Source organism: Scyliorhinus canicula, chromosome 16 (genome assembly GCF_902713615.1).
Source record: "Scyliorhinus canicula chromosome 16, sScyCan1.1, whole genome shotgun sequence".
In the NCBI taxonomy this organism is placed as follows: Eukaryota; Metazoa; Chordata; class Chondrichthyes; order Carcharhiniformes; family Scyliorhinidae; genus Scyliorhinus; species Scyliorhinus canicula.
The window spans coordinates 48,699,511-48,719,753 of NC_052161.1; the positions used below are offsets into that span (position 1 = coordinate 48,699,511).

The window sequence follows — 20,243 nt, forward strand, 5'->3', positions numbered from 1 at the left end:
ACACTACTTCATTTAACCTACCTGTATTCCACTGCAACCTCTTTGCACCCTCCCCATTGCTTACTTTCTTACCTAACTTTGTATCATGAACAGACTTAGATATATTGGATAGAAGCTGCGTCGTTAGATAGTTTATGGCTGAGATAGACAGATTTTTAATCAAGAATCAAGGGTTATGGGGGAAAGGCAGGAAAGTGGAGTTAAGGATTATCATTTCAGATCAGTCACAATCTCATTCAATGGCGGCGAATACTCGATGGACCGAATGGCCTCCTTCTGCTCGTTGGTCTTATGGTCCTATGGTCTTGTTACACTTAATCCCTTGATTGAAGTTGCTGATATAATTTGTAAATAGCTGAGGCAGAAGCAGAGGTACTTGTCCACTCGTTATAGTCTGCAATCCCCAAAATGACCCATTTATTATTATTCTCGCCTTTCTATTTGCTAAGTAATCCATAATATTAAAAGATCTGCGCAGTTTTTATTTGGAAAGTAGTTTTGCAGTTTAATTCCATGAGTCTATTAAACCAAGTAATTATATGTGTCTGAACAGGCATTGTCATAACTTGCCTGCCTCTTGAAGGAAATTAACCTAAGGGTGACAGGGGGCCCAGCATCTTCCTTCATCAGAATGCTGAGCTACATTCTGCCAGACCTATTAGGGAAATTTCTTTCAGAAAAACAAAGCTTACATTTTGTTTCAAAGTTCAGTAACTTTTAATCATTTTTAAACCTCAGGATAACAATGTTATTCTAACATTTGTATGTGTGCCAGTATAGTTTCACAGAAGGATATCCGTTTTGCGACTTGTTTTAATTGAACCATTATGGCAATTTGCCATTGTAGCACATCATCAAAATGAAGAGAAGAAAAATCTGCTCCAAACAGATGTCACAATTGGGGGGTGGTATCCTGTGATTTCCAAAATTTAAAGCTTGTAGGTGGAGGGAAAGATTGAGAGAGGTCAAGATGGCCACATTTTGAGGTCATGGGCTAACTTGTGCCATTAGTGTCAGCTGTTGCTCAGTTGGCAGCACTTTCACCTCTGTCTTGCAACTTTCTGGATTAAAACTCACTCCAGGACTTGAGCACAAAAATCAAGGCTACAACCCCAGTGTTGGTAGCAAAGAAGTGCTGCACTGTCAGAGGTACTGGCCGAGATGGTTCTCCGTTATGCCGGTACCCGGGGGCTTCCCGACGGTGTGGGGCTGCCCCACAATGGGAAACTCCATTGACCGGCCGGCGTAATGGAGAATCCCGTCAGCCGGTCGGGGCAGAAATGTGGCGTGATGGGGCGGAGAATCCCGCCCACCGTCTTCAAATGAGACCTTAAACTGCGACCTCGTCTGCCCTCTTCGCTGACATAAAAGATTCAAATGGTATTATTTTAATTGAAGAGCAGGGGCGTTATGCTCAGTGTCTGGCCCAATATTTAATATCTAAACCAACATCACAACAGATTATCTGTCATTACCACATTGTTGTTCATGGGAGTTTGCTGTGTTTCCAACATTACAACAGCATTTGGTGAGGGCCACAAAGAATCCAACATGAGTTTGTAGAGTCAAACAGAAAGTAACCTTATTTACAACCATATGTACAAAGTACCAACAGTTCACAACTGGTTCCCTCTCTAGCCGGTACCACACAGGCCAGCTTTATTTAGACAACTGCACTGCTAATGATTGTCCCCCCCTCATTGGGGGAGGTCATATTCCTAAAATACAACATCATGGGGTAACCAATTGTTCCCAGCCAATAGGATCCGGGAAGGTTATAACACACTATAATGTGCTTTATGATGTCCAGTGTTCATAAAAAGGGCTATACACATACAGATCTTTCTGGAAATTGTGGGTAAAATGGTGGCACAGTGGTTAGCACTACTGCTTCACAGCGCCAGGGACCTAGGTTCGATTCCAGTCTTGGGTGTTTGTCTGACTAGAGTTTGCACTTTCTTCCCATGTCTGTGTGGGCTTCCTCCAGGTGCTCTGGTTTCCTCCCACACTCCAAAGATGTACAAATTAGGCCGATTGGCCACTCTTTTGAGGTCCACCAACAAAACAGAAGAACGGAAACAAACTGAGGGAAAAAGCAAAAAAGGACTGCTCCTGTTAGGGGCACTTCCCGAACATAACAAAGGTCAACAGAAACTTAAAAACAACAAATAAGAGTGCAATTAAAGGGGTCAATAAAGAACCCCAACCCCTGCGGTGCCCACTGGGCATGGAAGGGAGGATTGGCCATGCTAAATTGCCCCGTAGTGTCCAAAACGTTAAGTGGGATTACGGTGGGGGCGTGGGCCTAGGCATGGAGCTCTCTCAGAGAATGGTGCAGGCTCATTGGGCTGAATGGCCTCTTTCTGCACTGCCGGGGTTGTATGAAATAGACCGTGCAGTGATCTGTACAGAATGGTGATACAGGGAGGAACAAAGGGATAAAGGAGATTGAAATTGGAATTCACAATAAAGGGCTTATATTTCTACAATGCCTTTAATGTAAGAACATTCCAAATGGCTGTATTTTATAGAAATTTGGAAAAGGAAATCCGAGGCTAGAGATGGAGAAATTAAAGGATGTTGAAAAGTTGCTGGAGCAGATGTTCAAGTCTACTTGTCTTTGTATGTGGCAACCAGTACAATGTGGGTGCATTGATAAAATTAGCAATCAATTGTTAATATAAAAAATATTTGCCCAGTATATTCCCTCTTGGATTGATAGGATTCTGATATTGTGTTGTACTGTGTTTCTCAATGGCAATTCTTAACCTGCCTTCGACATGCCATTGACCACAAGAAAGCCAATTGCTATTTTCCAGGGCTTTAGCAGTGAGATTTCTGCAGAAGGTGCTTAAACTGCATTTCATTCAAACCGTATCTTTACGTAAATGCATTCAAAGAAAGAAGATTTGCCACTGCATTTATAGGGCGCTTTGTCATATTATCAGAATGTCTCAAAGTATTTCATGCAGTGCATTTGCTTAAGTATGGATTCAGATCCAGACTATTTCAGAAGACATGGAAGCCGAATGGAAGTGAATTCGGCCCCTATGCGTCTAAATGCAGTGGGAACCAATGAGTAAACACAGCAGTATCTGCCAGAAATGCAGTAACTGACAGCTTTGAAGCTGTTGGACTGGAAATTGATCATTGTCAGCACTATTTGGCTAATATAAACAATGTTCCATTTTATATGTGGACAAATAAAGAGGTGGGGACTGTCATGTAGGTGCATCAGGAAAGAATGTGTAGATCTACCCTTTTCTGCCACTAATTTTACTGCCGTGCAAAGTGGAGCACCTTTTCTAGCCTAGCCTTTAAATATGAACATATAAAGATTTAATATTTTGTCGGAGGACTCAGCACGTTTCAAATCCAGCTTCAAGCTGGGTTAATGTTCAATTGCAGCCTGTATGAGCTCTAACTGTGGTAAGGTGCCACAGCTACTCCCACTTACCTCGAGGTCACCTCACATTGTACAACCTTAGTTTGTCTGAGCAACAGGCATCGATATGCAGCTGACTTTGATAAAAATTTCACAGCTGGAACTGCTTTGTACTTGTGTGAAAGTGACAATCTAAATGCTTTTGAAGCATACTGGAAGTGAGGGAGCTCCCTTAGAATTGCCAGATGTAATTAAATGTATTCCTGGAGGTTTCATCCCATGAATTGTCCCCACGCTCGAGCCATTAGTCAGTGAACAGATCCACCTTTGCGATGCACTCTCTTCCCACCCCAACTGGAAAGCAAAATGATTCATTACCCAATTGAGTGATATTTGATTGTTGGTCAACCAGCCTATTTCCCCCCCCCTCTATTTTCAATAGTTTTAGACCTGGTAAGTGTTCAAAGAAAATGCCAAAAAAGGACAATCCTTTCTCATGCCCTGATAATTGTTCTCCAGGGTTGCGCACAACAGTCTCCTGGAGATTGTCCTTCAAATCCTGGAAACGCTAGTCCAATCCTGGAGGGTTACACCTGTGAACATACAAAAAACACAAATTAGGAGCAGAGTTGATCACTCAGACCCTCGAGCCAGCTGTGCCATTCAATAAGATCATGGCTGATCTGATTAAAACCTCAACGTCACATTCCTGCCTACCCCAATAACCTTTCTCCATCCCCATCCCCCTTCGTCATATTCAAAGAATCTGCTCCGATCAGCTTTTGAGGAAGACAATTCCAAAGTCTCACAACGCTTCTGAGAGAAAGAAATCCCCATGTCTGGATGCGATTCAGCCGATCGAGTTTAAGTCTGCTGAATTGTGCATGTAGCGCCAAGAAACACCCCGTTATTCAACGCCACTGCCATTTTTGTTGACCTCAGTGAGGAACTCCTCGTCAAGGCCACTCTTTAAGTCATTTCCTGGGAGATGAGATCCAGATCATGACGCCTCGCGAGAGTTTGTTGAATCCCATGTGACACAGTGGATATCACTGCTGCCTCACAGCCCCAAGAACCCGGGTTCAATTCCAACTTTGGGTAACTGTGCGGAGTTTGGACATTTTCCCCGTGTCTGTGTGGGGTTTCCTCTGAGTGCTCCAGTTTTCTCCTGCAGTCCAAACATGTGCAGGCTAGGTGGATTGGTCATGCTAAATGGTCCCTTAGGGTGGGTTTGCAGGAATAGGACGGGGGAATTAGGCCTAGGTAGTGTGGTCGTTCGAAGGGACGGTGCAGACTCGGTGGGTCAAATGCCTCCTTCTGCACTGTAGGGATTGTATTTTATGAAATTTCACACGTGCGATTCCTGATGGAGGCGTCTCTTGAGATTCAATGGCCTCGTCGCATCACCGAGTCGGGATCGACGAGGCTGCTGAATTGTGCCTAGTTTGAATGGGTGACTCTTTTACTTTTAAACAGTGACCCCTAGTTGTAGTTTCCCCCATAGAAGGAAACATCCTCTCCACATCCACCCTGTCTCGTCCCCTCAGGCTCATATGTTTGAATCAAGGCAGCTCCTACTCGTCTAAAGTCCAGTGTATCCAAGCCTCGCTTGCCCAGCCTTTCCTCATAAAACAACCTGCCCATTCCAGGTATTAATGCAGTAAACCTCCTCTGAACTGCTTCCAACTCATTTACAGCTTTCCTTAAATCAGGAGACCTGAGATCCTTCGATCTCTCCCATCTAAACTAATTTGAGTATTCTGCTATTTTTAAACACACAAGATTCTTCACATCAGTCTCCACCTGTTACTGTACTGCCTAATGATACCATGTGGCTTTGTCACTATAGCAGTAACATAAACATCATCTTTTATGTAAGTACATTTGGTCAAAGCAGCTGCCTACCTTAATATTATTTGGTTACTACTGACAACAAAAACAGACCACACATCTGGCAAATTTTGTAGAAATAATGATGCGACTGCTCAATTGTAGTTTTTGTCCAAAATAAAGTAGAATATTATTTAGATTATGTACAAATTATAAATGAAATAACCTCGTGCATTTCATGCCATTGTAACAATCCAGTTGGAGGGTAAAATATGCTCTGAATCAGTTTTTCCATGTACACAAGGATTAATGTAGACAGTCAGTGAACCCACTAGGTAAGCCAGAGCGTGATTGACGTGAAAATTGTCACATCTCATTGTAGAGCTGGCACTGGTTTTAATGTGCTTCCTGTGAGCCAGAATTGAATCCTTCTGATAACTGCATTAAGCTGTAAACTACAATTCATAGTTGAGGATATTCATTCTGAGGCATGGGTATGTGTGAGTGTGTACAGACAGCGGGAATCTGATAGAAGTATTTTATGCCATTTGCAATGGAAAACAATAATAACCTAGCTTGTCATTGAACTTTATGAGTTGGTTAATGACAAAAAATATGATTGTTTGGAGCTTTGTAAGTTTGACATGACTTTGAGGCATGGCGTGCAACTTTGTAATTCTCCTCACACACCCACCCCTCCACCACTCCAGCCCTGTCAAGCGAACAAAAACAACTTGCATTTTCTGGCACCTTTAATGTGGTAAAGTGTTCCAAGGTGCTTCACAGGCATTTATCAAACAACATTTGACACTGAACCTTGAAAGGAATTATTCAGGCAGGTGACCAAATGTTCAGCCAGAGATAGGTTTTAAAAGGTATCGCAAAGGAGGAAAGGGAGGTTTGAGAAGGACATTCCCAAGCCAAAGGCCCAGGCTTCTGAAGGAACAGGTGCTGAAGGAGCAGGTGCCAATGGTGGAATGAGTAAAGTCAGAGCAGTGCAAACGATCCTAATTGGAAGAGCGAAGATGCCTCTGAATGTAGGACTGGGAGGAGGTTACAGAGATGGAGGGGAGTGATGCCATGGAGGGATTGGTGAATGAAGCTTGGTTTGATTTAGGATACAGGCAGCACAGTTTTGAGGAAGGTGCAAGATTGGAGGCCAGCCAGGAGAGCATTAGAATAATTGTCTGGAGGTGACAAAGAGGTGAATGAGCGATTCAGCGCCACGTGAGATGAGGGACGGCTGGAGGCTGGTGATGCTGGGGAGGTTGGAAGGAGGCTATCTTGCTAATGGAGTGGATACGGATCAGAAGGTCAGCTGAGAGTAATAAGACAGCAAGGTTCGAAAAGGTTTGATTCAATCTCAGACGGTGACCAAGGAGACGGATGGAGCAAGTGCCGAGGGAATGGAGTCTGTTGCTGGATCAAAGACGTAAGTCCCAATGTCGGCCGAAGTTCCAGGTTGGGAGCCTGGAAGTGGCTGTGGCTATGGCAAAACATCACCTGCGTTATTCTTTGAGAAGGCCAAGTGAGAAGCCACTTTTGGGAGCCCATCCAATTAACAAAAATGGTCAGACCATGGAGGTCCTTTCAGAGGGCCCATTGCGATGTCCAGCCAGCAGCCCCAAATGAGGGAGGGGCACTGCTAAGGCAGGCTGGAGACTGTGAAGGCACTTCAAGGTGGAGACACTAAGAAAAATTTTAAAATAGACATGGCCACAACTGTCAGGCCATCATTGTAGGGAGGGAGACCCCTTCAAAGGCTGGTTTGTGGCTGAGGTTGTTGTATCCCAATAGGTGTGTGCTTGGATGGTGAGGAAGCATCAGTGGCCCACTGGCAAGCTGCCACAAGGCCCCCTCCAGTTCAAATCCAAGATTTTACCTCGGGGAGGGCCCTGTCCACCAACGGCAAAATCAGCAACACTTTCTCCAATGGGCCTAATGGGCTACGTACCACTGTGGGGCAGGTAGCCTCTGCCACGTCGACTTCACTTCCTGAAATAATGCTCAGAGATCATGTTGGATAGGTAACCAAATGATCTAGACTTGGTCTGATTGCATGCTGGTCTATTACCATGCTCCGAATCATCCTTAACTCCACCCCATCAGGCCAGTCCAAACTGCCCTTGGCTGACCCGAATTCTGGCAGGATCTGAAATCTGGCATGGCCTTCATCCCTGGATTGCTGGTTTTGAGACGCTGGTCAGGATTTTTAGGAAGGCGGGGATTCGCCTCCCACCACCTTAAACGTCATCAGATAACAGATCCCCACCAATACTGCCGTCCTGTAGCCTTTTCACGCTCCAATAAATATTATTTTTAGAAAATATTTAAAAATTTTTTTAGAGTATCTAATTAATTTTTTCAAATTAAGGGCAATTTAGCTTGGCCAATCCACCTTTCCTGCACATCTTTGGGTTGTGGGGGTGAAACCCATGCAAACACGGGGAGAATGTGCAAACTCCACACGGACAGTGACCCAGAGCCGGGATCGAACCTGGGACCTCGGCGCCGTGAGGCAACCGTGCTAACCACTTGCACCACCGTGCTGCCCTAGAAAATATTTTATTGAGGCATTTATAATTTTAACACTTTTCAACAATAACATCCAACAGAACACACGATGAAATAACTATCATACCCCCCAAACACAAACCACAACTAACATGGCTTATAAAAACACACCGCCAGCCCTTCGTGGCCCTCCTGCCATTGGTTTTTTTCTACCTTTATTCGTTACTTCCGTGCCTCCCCTTTTTCCCCCATCCCCTGCTGACAGTCTAATTTTCCTTGAAGAAGTCAATGAACGACTGCCACCACCGAGCGAACTCCTATAATGAACCCCTCAAGGCAAATTTAATTTTCTCCAGCCTAAGCAACCCCGCCATGTCACTAACCCAAACCCCCGATTTCCAGGGCTCCGAGTCCCTCCATCCCAGTAAAATCCATCTCCGGGCCACCAGGGAAGCAAAGGCCAAAACGTCGGCCTCTCTTCCCCCCCCCCCCCCCCCCCCCCCCACTGGGCTCCCGGGTCTTTCGACACTCCAAAGATCGCCACCTCTGAATTCGGAGCCACCCTCCCTTACAGGACATCTGACATGACGTCCGCAAATCACCGCCAAAAGCCGCTCAGCCGTGGACATGCCCAGAACATGTGTACATGATTCACAGGACTTCCCCTACATTGCCTAAACCTGTCCCCCACCACCTCAAAGTACCTGCTCATCCGGGCCACAGTCATATGAGACCTGTGGATCACCTTGATTGGATCAGGCTGAGCCTGGCACACGATGAGGATGCGTTAACTCTCCGAGAGCCTCCTCCCTTAACCCAGCCTCCAACTCCCCCCCCCCCCCCCCAAACTCGTCTTCCCACTTTCTCCTCACCTCCCTTATTGGGGCTCCCTCCCACTCTATCAGCTCCTTATTAACCTCTGAGACCTTCCCCTCCCCAACTCCTGTTCTCGACATCATCTTATCCCGTAGCCCCCTTTGCATGTGGCGTGGAAAGCTCGAGACCTGTCTCTGTACAAAATCCCTCACTTGCAGGTACTGGAACCCGTTCCCACCTGGCAACTCAAACTCCTCCTCCAGCTCCTCCAAACTCGGAAAACCCTCATCATTAAATAGATCCCCAAATCTCTCGATCCCTGCCCGCTGCCAGCTCTGAAACTCTCCTTCCATCCTCCTCAGAGCGAACCGATGGTTATCGCATATCGGTGGCCATACTGACACCCCCTCCAAACCTCTGTGCTGCCGCAACTGTCCCCACACCCTCAGGGCTGCCACTACTACCGGGCTTGTGGAGTACGGAGCCAGTGATAATGGCAGAGGTGCCGTTACCCATACCCTCAAACTTGTGCCCTTCCAAGATGCCGCCTCCACTCGCTCCCACACCAACCCCTCCCCCACTACCCACTTCCTGACCATCGGTATATACGCCGCCCAGTAATAGTTAATAAAGTTCAGAAGAGCCAGCCCTCCTCCCCTTGCTCTCACTCCAGCAGCACCTTCCTCCCCCGCAGGGTTTTACCCGCCCAAATAAATCGCAAAATTACCCCATTCATCCTCCTAAAAATCACCTTGGGGATAAAAATTAGGAGACACTGAAAAACAAACAGCACCCTCGGGAGGACTGTCCTTTTCGCAGTCTGTACCCTCTCCGCCAGAGACAGTGGGAGCGCATCCCACTTCCGGAAATCCCCTTCATCTGCTCTACTTTCCTACCCAGATTAAATTTGTGGACTGTCCCCATTCCCGTGCCACCTGGATCTAAGTATCGAAAGCTCTCTCCCACCACCTTGAATGGCATCTCCCCCAATCTCCTCTCCTGCCCCCCTTGCCTGGATCGCAAAAATCTCACTTTTGCCCATGTTCAGTTTATACTCCGAGAACCGGCCAAATTCCTCTAAAAACCTCACTTTTGCCCATGTTCAGTTTATACTCCGAGAACCGGCCAAATTCCTCTAGTATCCCCATGATCCCTCCAATCCCCCCCAAAGGGTCTGATATATATAAGAGCAAATCGTCCGCATAAAGCAAGACCCAATGCTCCACCTCCCTCGTATTATCCTCTGCCAGACCTTCGAAGCTCGCAGTGTCATTGCCAAAGGCTCTATGGCCAGAGCAAACAGCAGTGGGGAGAGTGGACATCCCTGCCTCGTCCCCCGGTGCAGCCTAAAATACTCTGACCCCACCCGACTCGTGCACACGTTTGCCACCGGCGCCTGATAAAGCAACTTGACCCAACCCACAAATCCCTGCCCAAACCTGAACGGTCCCAGGACCTCCCAGTACCCCCCCCACTCCACCCAATCAAAGGCCTTCTCTGCGTCCATAGCCACCACCACCTCAACCTTGTGCCCCTCTGTCGGCACCATGATAACGTTCAAGAGCCTCCTCCGAATATTGGTCGCCAAGTGCTGCCCCTTAACAAACCTCGTCTGATCATCCCCTATTAGCCCTTGGACACAGTCCTTGACCGTGTGGCCAGGATCTTTGCCAGTAGTTTGGCATCCACATTCACTTGAGAGATTGGTCTATATGACCTGCAATTTTCCAGGTCTTTGTCCTGCTTCAAAATGAGAGAGATGGACGCCTGCGACAACGTCGGGGGGAGCACTCCCAACTCCTTTGCTTTGTTGAAGGCCCTTACCAACAATGGTCCCAATACCCCTGAAAACTGCTTATAAAATGCCACCGTGTATCCATCCGGTCCCGGTGTCCAAATTGATTCCACCGCCTCCAGCCCCTCTATTACCTCCCCACGCCCAGTTACCAGCTCCCCATCCACCTTTCGGAACTCCAGCCCTCATCCCCTCTTCTCCGGCTGGGGGTTCCGATATATACAGCTTGCTGTAGAAATCTCGAAACGTTCCATTCACCCCCGCTGGATCCAAGGCCACCTTCCTTCCTGTGTCTCTTACTTTCCCGATCTCTCTCGCCGCCTCCTGCTTCCTCAACTGATGTGCCAGCATCCTGCTCGCTTTTTCCCCATACTCATACACCGTCCCTCTCACCCTCCTCAGCTGTCCCACCGCCTTGCCGATGGATAGGAGACCAAATTCCAATTTTAGCCTCTGGCATTCCTTCAAAAGCCCTTCCTCTGGGGTCTCTATGTACCTCCTGTCCACTTGTAGGATTTCTCCCACCAGCCTCTCTATCTCCACCCGCTCCATCTTCTCCTTGTGTGCCCAAAAAGAAATAAATCCCCCCCCAAAACTGCCTTTGGTGCCTCCCAGAACTTACCTGGCGACACCTCCCCCTTATTATTGATCTCTATGTACCCCACGATGGCTTCGCTCACCCGCTCACACACCTCCTCTTCCACTAACAGCCCCACATCCAGCCTCCATTGTGGGTGCTGGGCCCATCCTTTGCTCACTCGCAGGTCCAGCCAATGCGGGGCGTGGTTCAACACCACTGTTGCTGGATATTCAGCATCTATCACCTCTGCCAGAAGCATTTTATCCAGCACAAAGAAATCTATTCAGGAGTACACCTTGTGTACATGGGAGTAGAACGAAAATTCTTTCCCCCCGGCCTCCCACATCACCACGGATTGATCCCCCCACCCCATGTGCTCCATGAACCCCCGAAGTTCCTTGGCAGATACCTTCCCCGACCTAGGACTCGACCGGTCCAGTCTTGGATCCACGGAGCTGGTAATAAAGACGGCAAATGGAATGCTGTCCTTTATTTTAAAGGGAATGGCATACAAAAATAGGGAAGTCTCGCTAAAACTATACAAGGCACTAGTTAGACGACACCTGGAATATTGCGAAAGGTTTTGATTCCCTGATCGAAGACGTCACGGTGGCGTGGGCCCTGGTAGGGTGTGCTTTCGGAGGATTGGTGCAGACTCCATGGTCCGATTGGCCTCCTTCTGCACTGTAAGGATTCTATGATTCTATGAAAGATATACAGGCATAGGAGGCTGTCTAGTGAAGATTCACTCGGTTGATCCCAGGTCTGGAGGGATTTTCTTATGAGGTGAAGTTGAGTAGGTTGGGCCTGTACTCTTTGGCGCTGAGAAAAATGAGATGCGACCTAATTGAGACATTTAGAGTCTCAGGGGCGTGATAGGGTAGATTCTGAGAGGCTGTTTCCTCTTTGGGCAGGTCTAGGACCAGAGGGAATAATCATAGGGATCGAGGAGGAATTTCTTCTCTCAGAGGGTAGTGAATCTGTGGAATTCTTTACTACAGAGGCTGTAGAGGCCGGGATGTTAAGTATGTTTAAGGCTGAGATAAACATATTTTTAATCAGTAAGGGAATCAATGGGTATGAGGATAATATAGAAAAGTGGAGCTGAGGATTATCTGGCGTGATTTAATGGCTACGCTGCGCCCAAAAAGCAGCTCGACATGGCGCAGTGTGGCTGATAAAAGCCGGGAGGCCCTGCTCCCGTGATTGACCCGGCTTGCAACACCTCACGAGATCCAATGCAATCTCGCAAGAGGTTGCGATGTGAATCCCACTCATTGTGGGCGGGATTACAGTTCAGAAAAGGTGCATAATAAAGCGAGACAGCTGGCCTCATTATAATGAGTTGCCCGAGGCGTCAAAGCAATCGGGGACCAGAAACGGGGACCAGACGGAACGGCACTTATGGGGGTCAGAGGCCCTTTGGGTAGGGTGGTAGTCTGGCATGGCTGGTGCCACATTGGCACTGCCAGCCTGGCCCTCTGGCATTGCCACCTGTCTGCCAGTCTGGCACTGCCAAGGTGCCCATGGGACACAGCCAGTGTGTCGAACCGGTGGTGTCCTGTCAGGTGTTCGGCGGTGCAGGAGGGCTAAGGATCCTCCCATAGTGCGTTGAGTCTTGGGGGTTGGGCGTCCCGATCTCTTGCTACACTGAGGGGTTCCAGCGAGCAGTGCACAAAAAGGGGCCAAATGCGGCCTCGGCCACACATTCCCCGTTGAGACCCCCTATCAAATGCGAGTCACGTTATATATAGCTTTGTGTTTCTTAGCACTGTGAGTGCCAGAAAACATGCGGCTAAACGTGTTTACTATGGGACCTTGTTCCCATTTAGCTAAATTGCGCCCATCATATCAGATCAATCACGATCTTATTGAATGGCGGAGCAGGCCGATGGTCCGAATGTCCCATGTCTTCTGGTGTTAAAGTGACTGGATCATTGTTTGGTCTCCACTGGAACCCTGTCAATAAGATCAGTCAGTTTGCCACATGCATACTCTGTGTGGGGATTAAGAAGATGCAATATGCAAGTACTTTCCAAAATATACTATTATTGCAAGGCTTGGCTGGTGTATTGATGACAAGCAGAGCAAGTTTATACTCTCCAGAGTATTTGGAGAGACAACGTTAGGCAGTGATGGGAGTCGAACCAAGAACAAGCGAATTCCCAAATCACATCGCTTAACTGTTTGCTGGCAATTACTGTTTAGAATGACCTAATTAAATATACAATGATTTTAATGTGGATAAACTGCATGTTCTGCACGTTCTCAATGACTCCAGTCATGTTCATTCCAACTTACATGACTGACTTAAAGCTAGCATATAAAGTGACATTGATGAAACTTATGTGTTCAGAACACTATTCTTCTCTGCAGAATATAGATTGATAACATTCATTTTCATGAGACAAATGCTAAAAGTGATAGCAAGAACAATGAGTTAATGACAGTTACTCAGATGGCTGCCAAAAGCAGCTTACGCTTTAATCAGCAAAAAAACGACACCTTGGGTGGGTGTTTTCAAAAGGAGACATTCAAAACCTCATAGCCTGACTCTTTCGAATCCTGACTAAATTCTGCATACTTCCAACATTTCATGTTTTATTTTTGGATATCCAGTACTTGCAGGACTCCCCTGCTATTTCTTGACTCCAGAGGCACTGATAGTCCTCTAGCTGATGCTATTACACAGCTAATCCAGTCACACTTCTGCAGCACATATATCATTCTGAAGATGCAAATTTTACATTACTTTAGTTTCCAGAATATTAGTTACGGCACTAATACAGAAAAGCTTTCGCAAAGTAACTTGCCATTTATATATTTTAATTTTCTGACTGCCACCCCTAACTCTCCTGTACGGAATAACACAGACGACACTCAGAATCTATGTGAAAAGTGGATCAACTCTGTAATGTCTGTGGATCTCAGCGTGAGCCACTGCCTTCAGCAGAAATTAAGCTAATGATAAACTGAAATGCGAACAGAAAGTTTTTATATTACACAACAAACCCATAGCCTCTGAAAAGAAAGGGGACAGGTTTTGGGCGCAATTCTCCGCAAATGCGGCGAGTCGTAAAGGCTGCCGTGAAACTGGCCGTGTTTCACGGCAGCCTCCCGCCCCCTCCCGGGACCCAATTCTCCCCCCTGGGCGGGGCTAGCAACGGGGCCCCGTGAAGCACGGCATCGCGGGCTTAGCGACCGTCGCTAAGTCCGCGCGCCAAGCGTCACGCCGGCTGACGCGCACGATGACGTCAACCGCGCATGCGTGGGTTGGAAGGCTCCAACCCGCGCATGCACGGATGACGTCATCACGCAGACGCGTCAAACCCGTGCATGCGCGGGCCGTCATGCCCCTCAGCCGCCCCGCGGACTGATCCTGCGGGGCGGTGGAAGAACAAATAGTGCGCGGGTATCGGACCCGCTGCCCGCGATCGGTGGCCACCGATCGCAGGCCCATGCCACCCTTGACATGGCCGTGGTAGCGGCCGTGCCAATCGGTGCCATGGTTGTCCGGGACGGCACTTTGCGGCCGTTTTCACGAACGGTGAGAGCAGGTGTGATTGCATTCGTGAAAACGGCCGTAAAGGCCTAGGAACTCGGCCCATCGGCCTGGGGAGAATCGCTGTTCGCCGTAAAAAACGGCGAGCAGCGATTCGTGTCGTGAGGTGGCCGTTTGGGGAGGGGGGGGCAGAGAATAGTGGGAGGGAGTGAAAATTGTCGGGAAGACCCTCCCGCTATTCTCCGACCCATCGTGGGCAGCGGAGAATCGCGCCCATGTTTCAGACAAACAAATATTTTCTGATAGAATATCTAAACTTGAAATGTTATCCTACCTTTTCCTCTTTTCCGAAATTGGTGGGACTGCTGCCTATTTTTGGTATTTTCAGTTCTTATTTCAGATTTCCAATGTTTAGAAACATGGGAATTGCTCGACAGGAAAAGCCCAAGCTCCATCTTGTTCACCATCCACCACCTTGGTAGGCACATGATGCAATCATACTGGAGTTGTTAATTAATTGTGTCAGTCAATCTTTTACAATTTGTCTTTGACAGACCTATTTTTGTTTTATTTTTAATCTCTCAAGAAAAATTAAGAGGTCAGAAGAAAGATGAAATTATTTCAATAGGGCACTCTCACCCTCAACCTAGAATCACTAGAAGGAGGCCATTCGGCCCATCAAGTATGCACTGACCCTCCGAAAGAGCTCTCTACCCAGGTCCATTCCCCCAATCACCGTGCACTATCCCCAAAACCCCATAACCTGCACATCCCAGGACACTAAAGGGCAATTTAGCATGACCAATCCACCTGATGCACACATCTTTGGATTGTGGGGGGGAGATGGGGGAGGGGACTGGAGCTCCAGGAGGAAGCCCATGTAGAGACGGGGAGAACGTGCAAACAGACAGTCACCCAAAGCCGCAATTGAACCTGGGTCCCTGGCACTGTGAGGCAATAGCGCTAACCACTGTGCAATCGTTCCAACCCTGAAATTCCAGAGGTAAGTTGAAGCAAAATGGTTTTGGGTACAGGACCTAATGATGTATTTGTTCCATTTGGTTTAAGTAATCGCCATTTCTGTTTCAGTTACTGTGCCCAAAAATTAAATAAACTGCTTCATAGGAAGAGGAATAATTCCGTTGTACAACAGGTGAATGTTCCAAACAGCATATTTACTTAATTCTACCTTGTGTTTTGCAGCCTGAAAGTCTACAAAAGAACTGGCTTCGAGAGTTTTATCAGGTAGGAATGTTTGCAAAGGGTATTGAAGTGTCCTCCTGTGTGGTGTTGCAGCAGTCACTGAAAGCACATAGGATGAAATTAGAATTCACAACTGAAAAATGTTCGATACATTGAGGGAAAATGTAGTCTTTTGGCAACATATTTGAAAGTGATACTTTTTCAGTGGAGGATAGTTAAGTGCAGATTAATTGATAACATAATGCTCTATTATTCTGTAGCCTGCTAATGTTATTTTCTTTTGACAGTATTAGAGTCCAAAATTAGAACTGATCAACAGCTTATCCTGTTGGAGCAGGCTCCTAAAGAGGAGTGTTATTGCTCACATTGGAAATGTTGCTCTGAAGATGACCTCTTCCTAATTGGACTTTTTCCATTCTTTCTCTAAAAATGCACTGACTCAGCTAAGCTTACTCTGTTTTGCAACTGAGCTCAGCACTATTGCTGTGTTTATGAAATCTTACTGGTGGGGATTGACGTGCTTGAAAAGACCTTCCCACTGTTATCGAGGCCTATATTAGGTTTGATTTTTAAAAAGGCTTGCTTCACAATGCACTAGCCAGCGTCAGTATTCGTTTTCTAGTCATCTGTGGCATGTGTTGAATGTATCATTTCCTGTCACCCCACATTTGTGATGCAGTTTAATGATGAATGGATGTTGTGTATCAATACATTTTGCGGGGGGGGGGGGGGGGGGGGTGTCCTGGTGGTTACTGCATTTTCCATGCAGGAATGTCCTAAACCTGATCAGAGCATCCGGGTAAAACTGGAATAGTCACAAATTTGAAACACTGAATTCACACGAACAGTCAGATTATATTTACAATCTCTTAGAGTTTTAAACATGGATTGGGACACTGCCTGAACCTCTCAGACAGCGCATCTGTGACTCTTGAGAGATCTATTATTTTCGTTTGATACCACTTGCTCTCCCATTTTATTTTGTTCCACCCTATTAGATTGAGTGCAGGAGTGGTGTGGAATTTAGAGACAGATCTCTACCACTTCTACTGCTGACAGCGCTGCACTTAGCTGTAATGGTCTCAGAAAACCAAATGTAATTTGAATTAACATATTATTGTTAGAACTTGACAACTTTGAAGCATTTGTGTGAGTGTGTGGTTGTAATCGGGAAGTGCAGATTATGTCAATAGATGAGGCACATTAAACAACTGCGGTTTACCTGATGTGTCCAACAGGCAAAGCTGACTCATTGCACTCCCATTATGCGCAGACAGTAGAAGATTTAATTTACCCCACAAAAGGCAGAATATATTAAATATGACAAACTTACTAATGATCTAAAACAATGTATTATGGGCCAGAGTTTCGAGAACACCAAAGTATATCGTGGAGTTCACCTGACCCACAACTTTTAATAGATTTTGGTTATGGGGAGCACAAGGGCCCACTTTACAGGTGTGAAGCAACAGAGATCTAAAGTATGTTTAAACAAAAACAATGTTTATTCTATGAATCCAGTTAACATTTTATAAACCCACAGTAAACATCTTACCAACTACCAACACTGATAACCCCACAAAAAGATAAGGTACTCTATAGGTAACCCTTAGTAACTTTCCTCACAACATCCATGGATTTTTTCACCTCCTCATACGTCCCAGATACCTCCTCCGGTAGTGATGCAAACACTTCACTAGCCCTACCTACCAGCATTGTTTGAATCAGTAAACCCACATGTCCTGTGCCCATTTCATTTGTTTAGCCACCTTCTGAAATGAAATGGAAAACACTTCTACCTCCTTCTCATCAAACCTTGGCAATGCTTGGACATATTTAAATAGGTCCTCACCAAGCCTTTGACTATGATGCTCTTTCTCTTTATCCTCATCACTATCCTCAAACTGTACCTTTCCCTTAACCTCTGCCAATTTTAACTGACTGCCATGTTTCATGGCCATTTTCTGAAGTTCAAACTATCTCTCTTTTTCCCTTTCCTCTCTCTTTTTTTCCCTATCCTCTCTCTTTTTCCCTCATTTCATATTCAAGCTGCTTTAATTCTTTTTCATGTTCAAATTGTTTAATCTGTAACTCAATTTTTGCCATTTCTAATGAGTCAGACTGTATCTCAGGCAGTTTTAAATGCTTAGCTACTGCCGTAATTACCTCTTCTTTTCGTATGCTGTCAGGTAATGTTAACTGCAATGTTTTTCGCCAAATCCGAAGGCTTTTCTTTAGTCTCTGTTTGCAAGATACTTTGTGTGACCTTCTCCACTCCCAAAAACTTCCGAGCCTCTAAAAGAGCCATTGTCCACAACACACTCCCTACTTAAACTGGAATACCACATCTCAAAAGCAAACACAAATATGCTCATCGCTCACTGTCTTTAAGTTCACGAAGCCAACCCAATCACGAAAGATAGACTTTTATCCCACGAGCCCTCAATCTATTATGGGCCAGGGTTTAGAGAACACCAAAATATCTCGTGGAGTTCACCTGACCCACAATTTTGAATAGATTTTGGTTATGGGGAGCACAAGGGCCCATTTTACAATTGTGATGAAACAGAGATCTAAAGTTTTTTTGCACAAAAACAATGTTTATTATATGAATTCAGTTAACATTTTATAAACCCACAGTAAACATCTTACCAACTACCAGCATTGATAACCCCCCAAAAAGATAAAGTACTCTATAGGTAACCCTTAGTAACTTTCCTGACAACATCCATGAGCCAAAACATTTTTAAACACAGACAGTAGGCTTGAATTCTCTACAGAGAACCATTATCACTTTTAAATGATCAAGTGATCCGAACACCTTTTTTTTACCATACAGAGAGACACCAGTATACATCTGCTTGGTTTGAATGCACCTCGCCAACTGAAAGCAAAACTAAAACACAGAGCCAAAGAGATTTCAGCTCAAAACGAAAGTAAAAAGCAGAATAACATTCCAGCTGCACCCACACAATGACATCAGTGCAGCCATTTGATAAAACACACTTTTCTTAAAGGGACTCTCACATGACACAGTGCAAGGTTAAATGGCATCTTGGAGGACGGGACACCATTACATTAATCCATGAAAATCCTTCTGTGGTTGTGGGTCTGTCCTGTGCTTTGTTTTTTCTGTTGCCCTTGGCAGCAATATCAACACGAGTTAGAGTTCAAATCACGAGCACGATCTGTCATGCTCCATTCTTGGTATTAAAGTCATTGCCTGCATAATTCTGTATGATGAATGTTATCTCTTGGACTGGTAAATGTGTCCAACAATGTTTGGAAGCCTCTGATACCGTATAGCTGATGTACTAGTGGATCGGTTCGGCCTGACACTGTTTCAATGATAAATGGCTTGCCCTGCATGTTTTAAATCAATTGTCTTTAAAAAAGCATGGTGTGAAAATAGATACTTTATTGTAAAATTTAAAATGTGTTGTTAAAGAAGTTAAAAAGTGCAGTCAGATTAGGGCATCCTTTGAATTACCCTTAGCGCTATCTACTGCCTGTATCCTCCAGCAAAATCATCCCATGATGCCAGGCTCTTTGCTGGCATTTCAAATGTTAGCTGTGGCTAACTAACTGGAGAAGAGACTACAGGTTTGGACATAATTGTGAAACGTTATGGGTGACAGACCAAGTTAGAGAGCCTCCAGGTATTTAAAGGTGCAGAGCGACTGGTGGCTGATTCCAGTCAGAGGCACAAAGACACTGGGAGGTCAGGAACTTGCAGGTTCAATAAATAATGCCTCAGCAAAATAAAATTGCAGACAGGCCTGATATACTGGAATAGATACGCAGTAAGACCACAGAGCTATATATTTGTATTGCCACCTCACAAGATCATGTTATCCAATATGACGGATCCCGCAGTTTCAGCTATGATTGGAGGACTGAATAGCAGGCGTTATTGCCTACTATTACTTATTAAAATAAACCCAGATTTTTCCTCTAGAAGACGATATAGAGAACTTGGACTTATCTGGAGGCTTTAAGATATTAAAATATCCCGAGCAGGTGCCACAGAAACAGCATCAAATAAAATTCAAGCTTCTTGAAGAGATATTAAGACTGATAAACAAAGGCTTGTTCAAAAGATAGGTTTTAAAGAGGGTCATCAAGGAGGAAAGAGCACTGGGACCATACAACTGGGGGTTGACAATAATGGAGTGATTAAAATTGAGAATTCTTAAGAGTCCAGATATCTCTGAGGGTTTTACTGTTGGAGGCAATTACAGAGTTAGGGAGGGACAAGACCACAAAGAGATTTAAAAATAAAGCTGAGAATTTAAAAATCGAAACTTTGCATAACTGGAACCAATGAAGGCCAATGAGCAAAACGGTCTGTGATAGATCAATGGAACTTAGAGTAAGCCAGTACACAGGCAGGAGTTTTGGATGAGCGCACATTTACAGAGGGGAGAACATGGGGCTCGCGAGGGGTAAATTTGAATCGTCAAGCCTAGAGGTTACAGTGACATGCATGAGGGTTTCAGCAGCAAATATGCCGAGACAGGGGCAGAGTTGGGTGATGTTGTAGAGGTGAAAATAAGTTTTTTAGGAATGGCGCAGATATCTTTAATCTTTATTTATTAGTGCCACAAGAAGGCTTTCA

The 20,243-nt window shown here is 45.7% G+C and overlaps 1 protein-coding gene across 2 annotated transcripts in view; it reads left to right on the plus strand.

The window, feature by feature from the left end:
* LOC119950798 (inositol polyphosphate-5-phosphatase A) overlaps positions 1-20,243 on the plus strand; it is a 659,385-nt gene that overhangs the window by 200,588 nt on the left and 438,554 nt on the right. For both annotated transcript variants that reach the window (XM_038773583.1, XM_038773584.1), the window contains exon 2: positions 15,626-15,667. In XM_038773583.1, the coding sequence (XP_038629511.1) occupies positions 15,626-15,667 (42 nt within the window). The remainder of the gene's footprint in view (positions 1-15,625; positions 15,668-20,243) is intronic.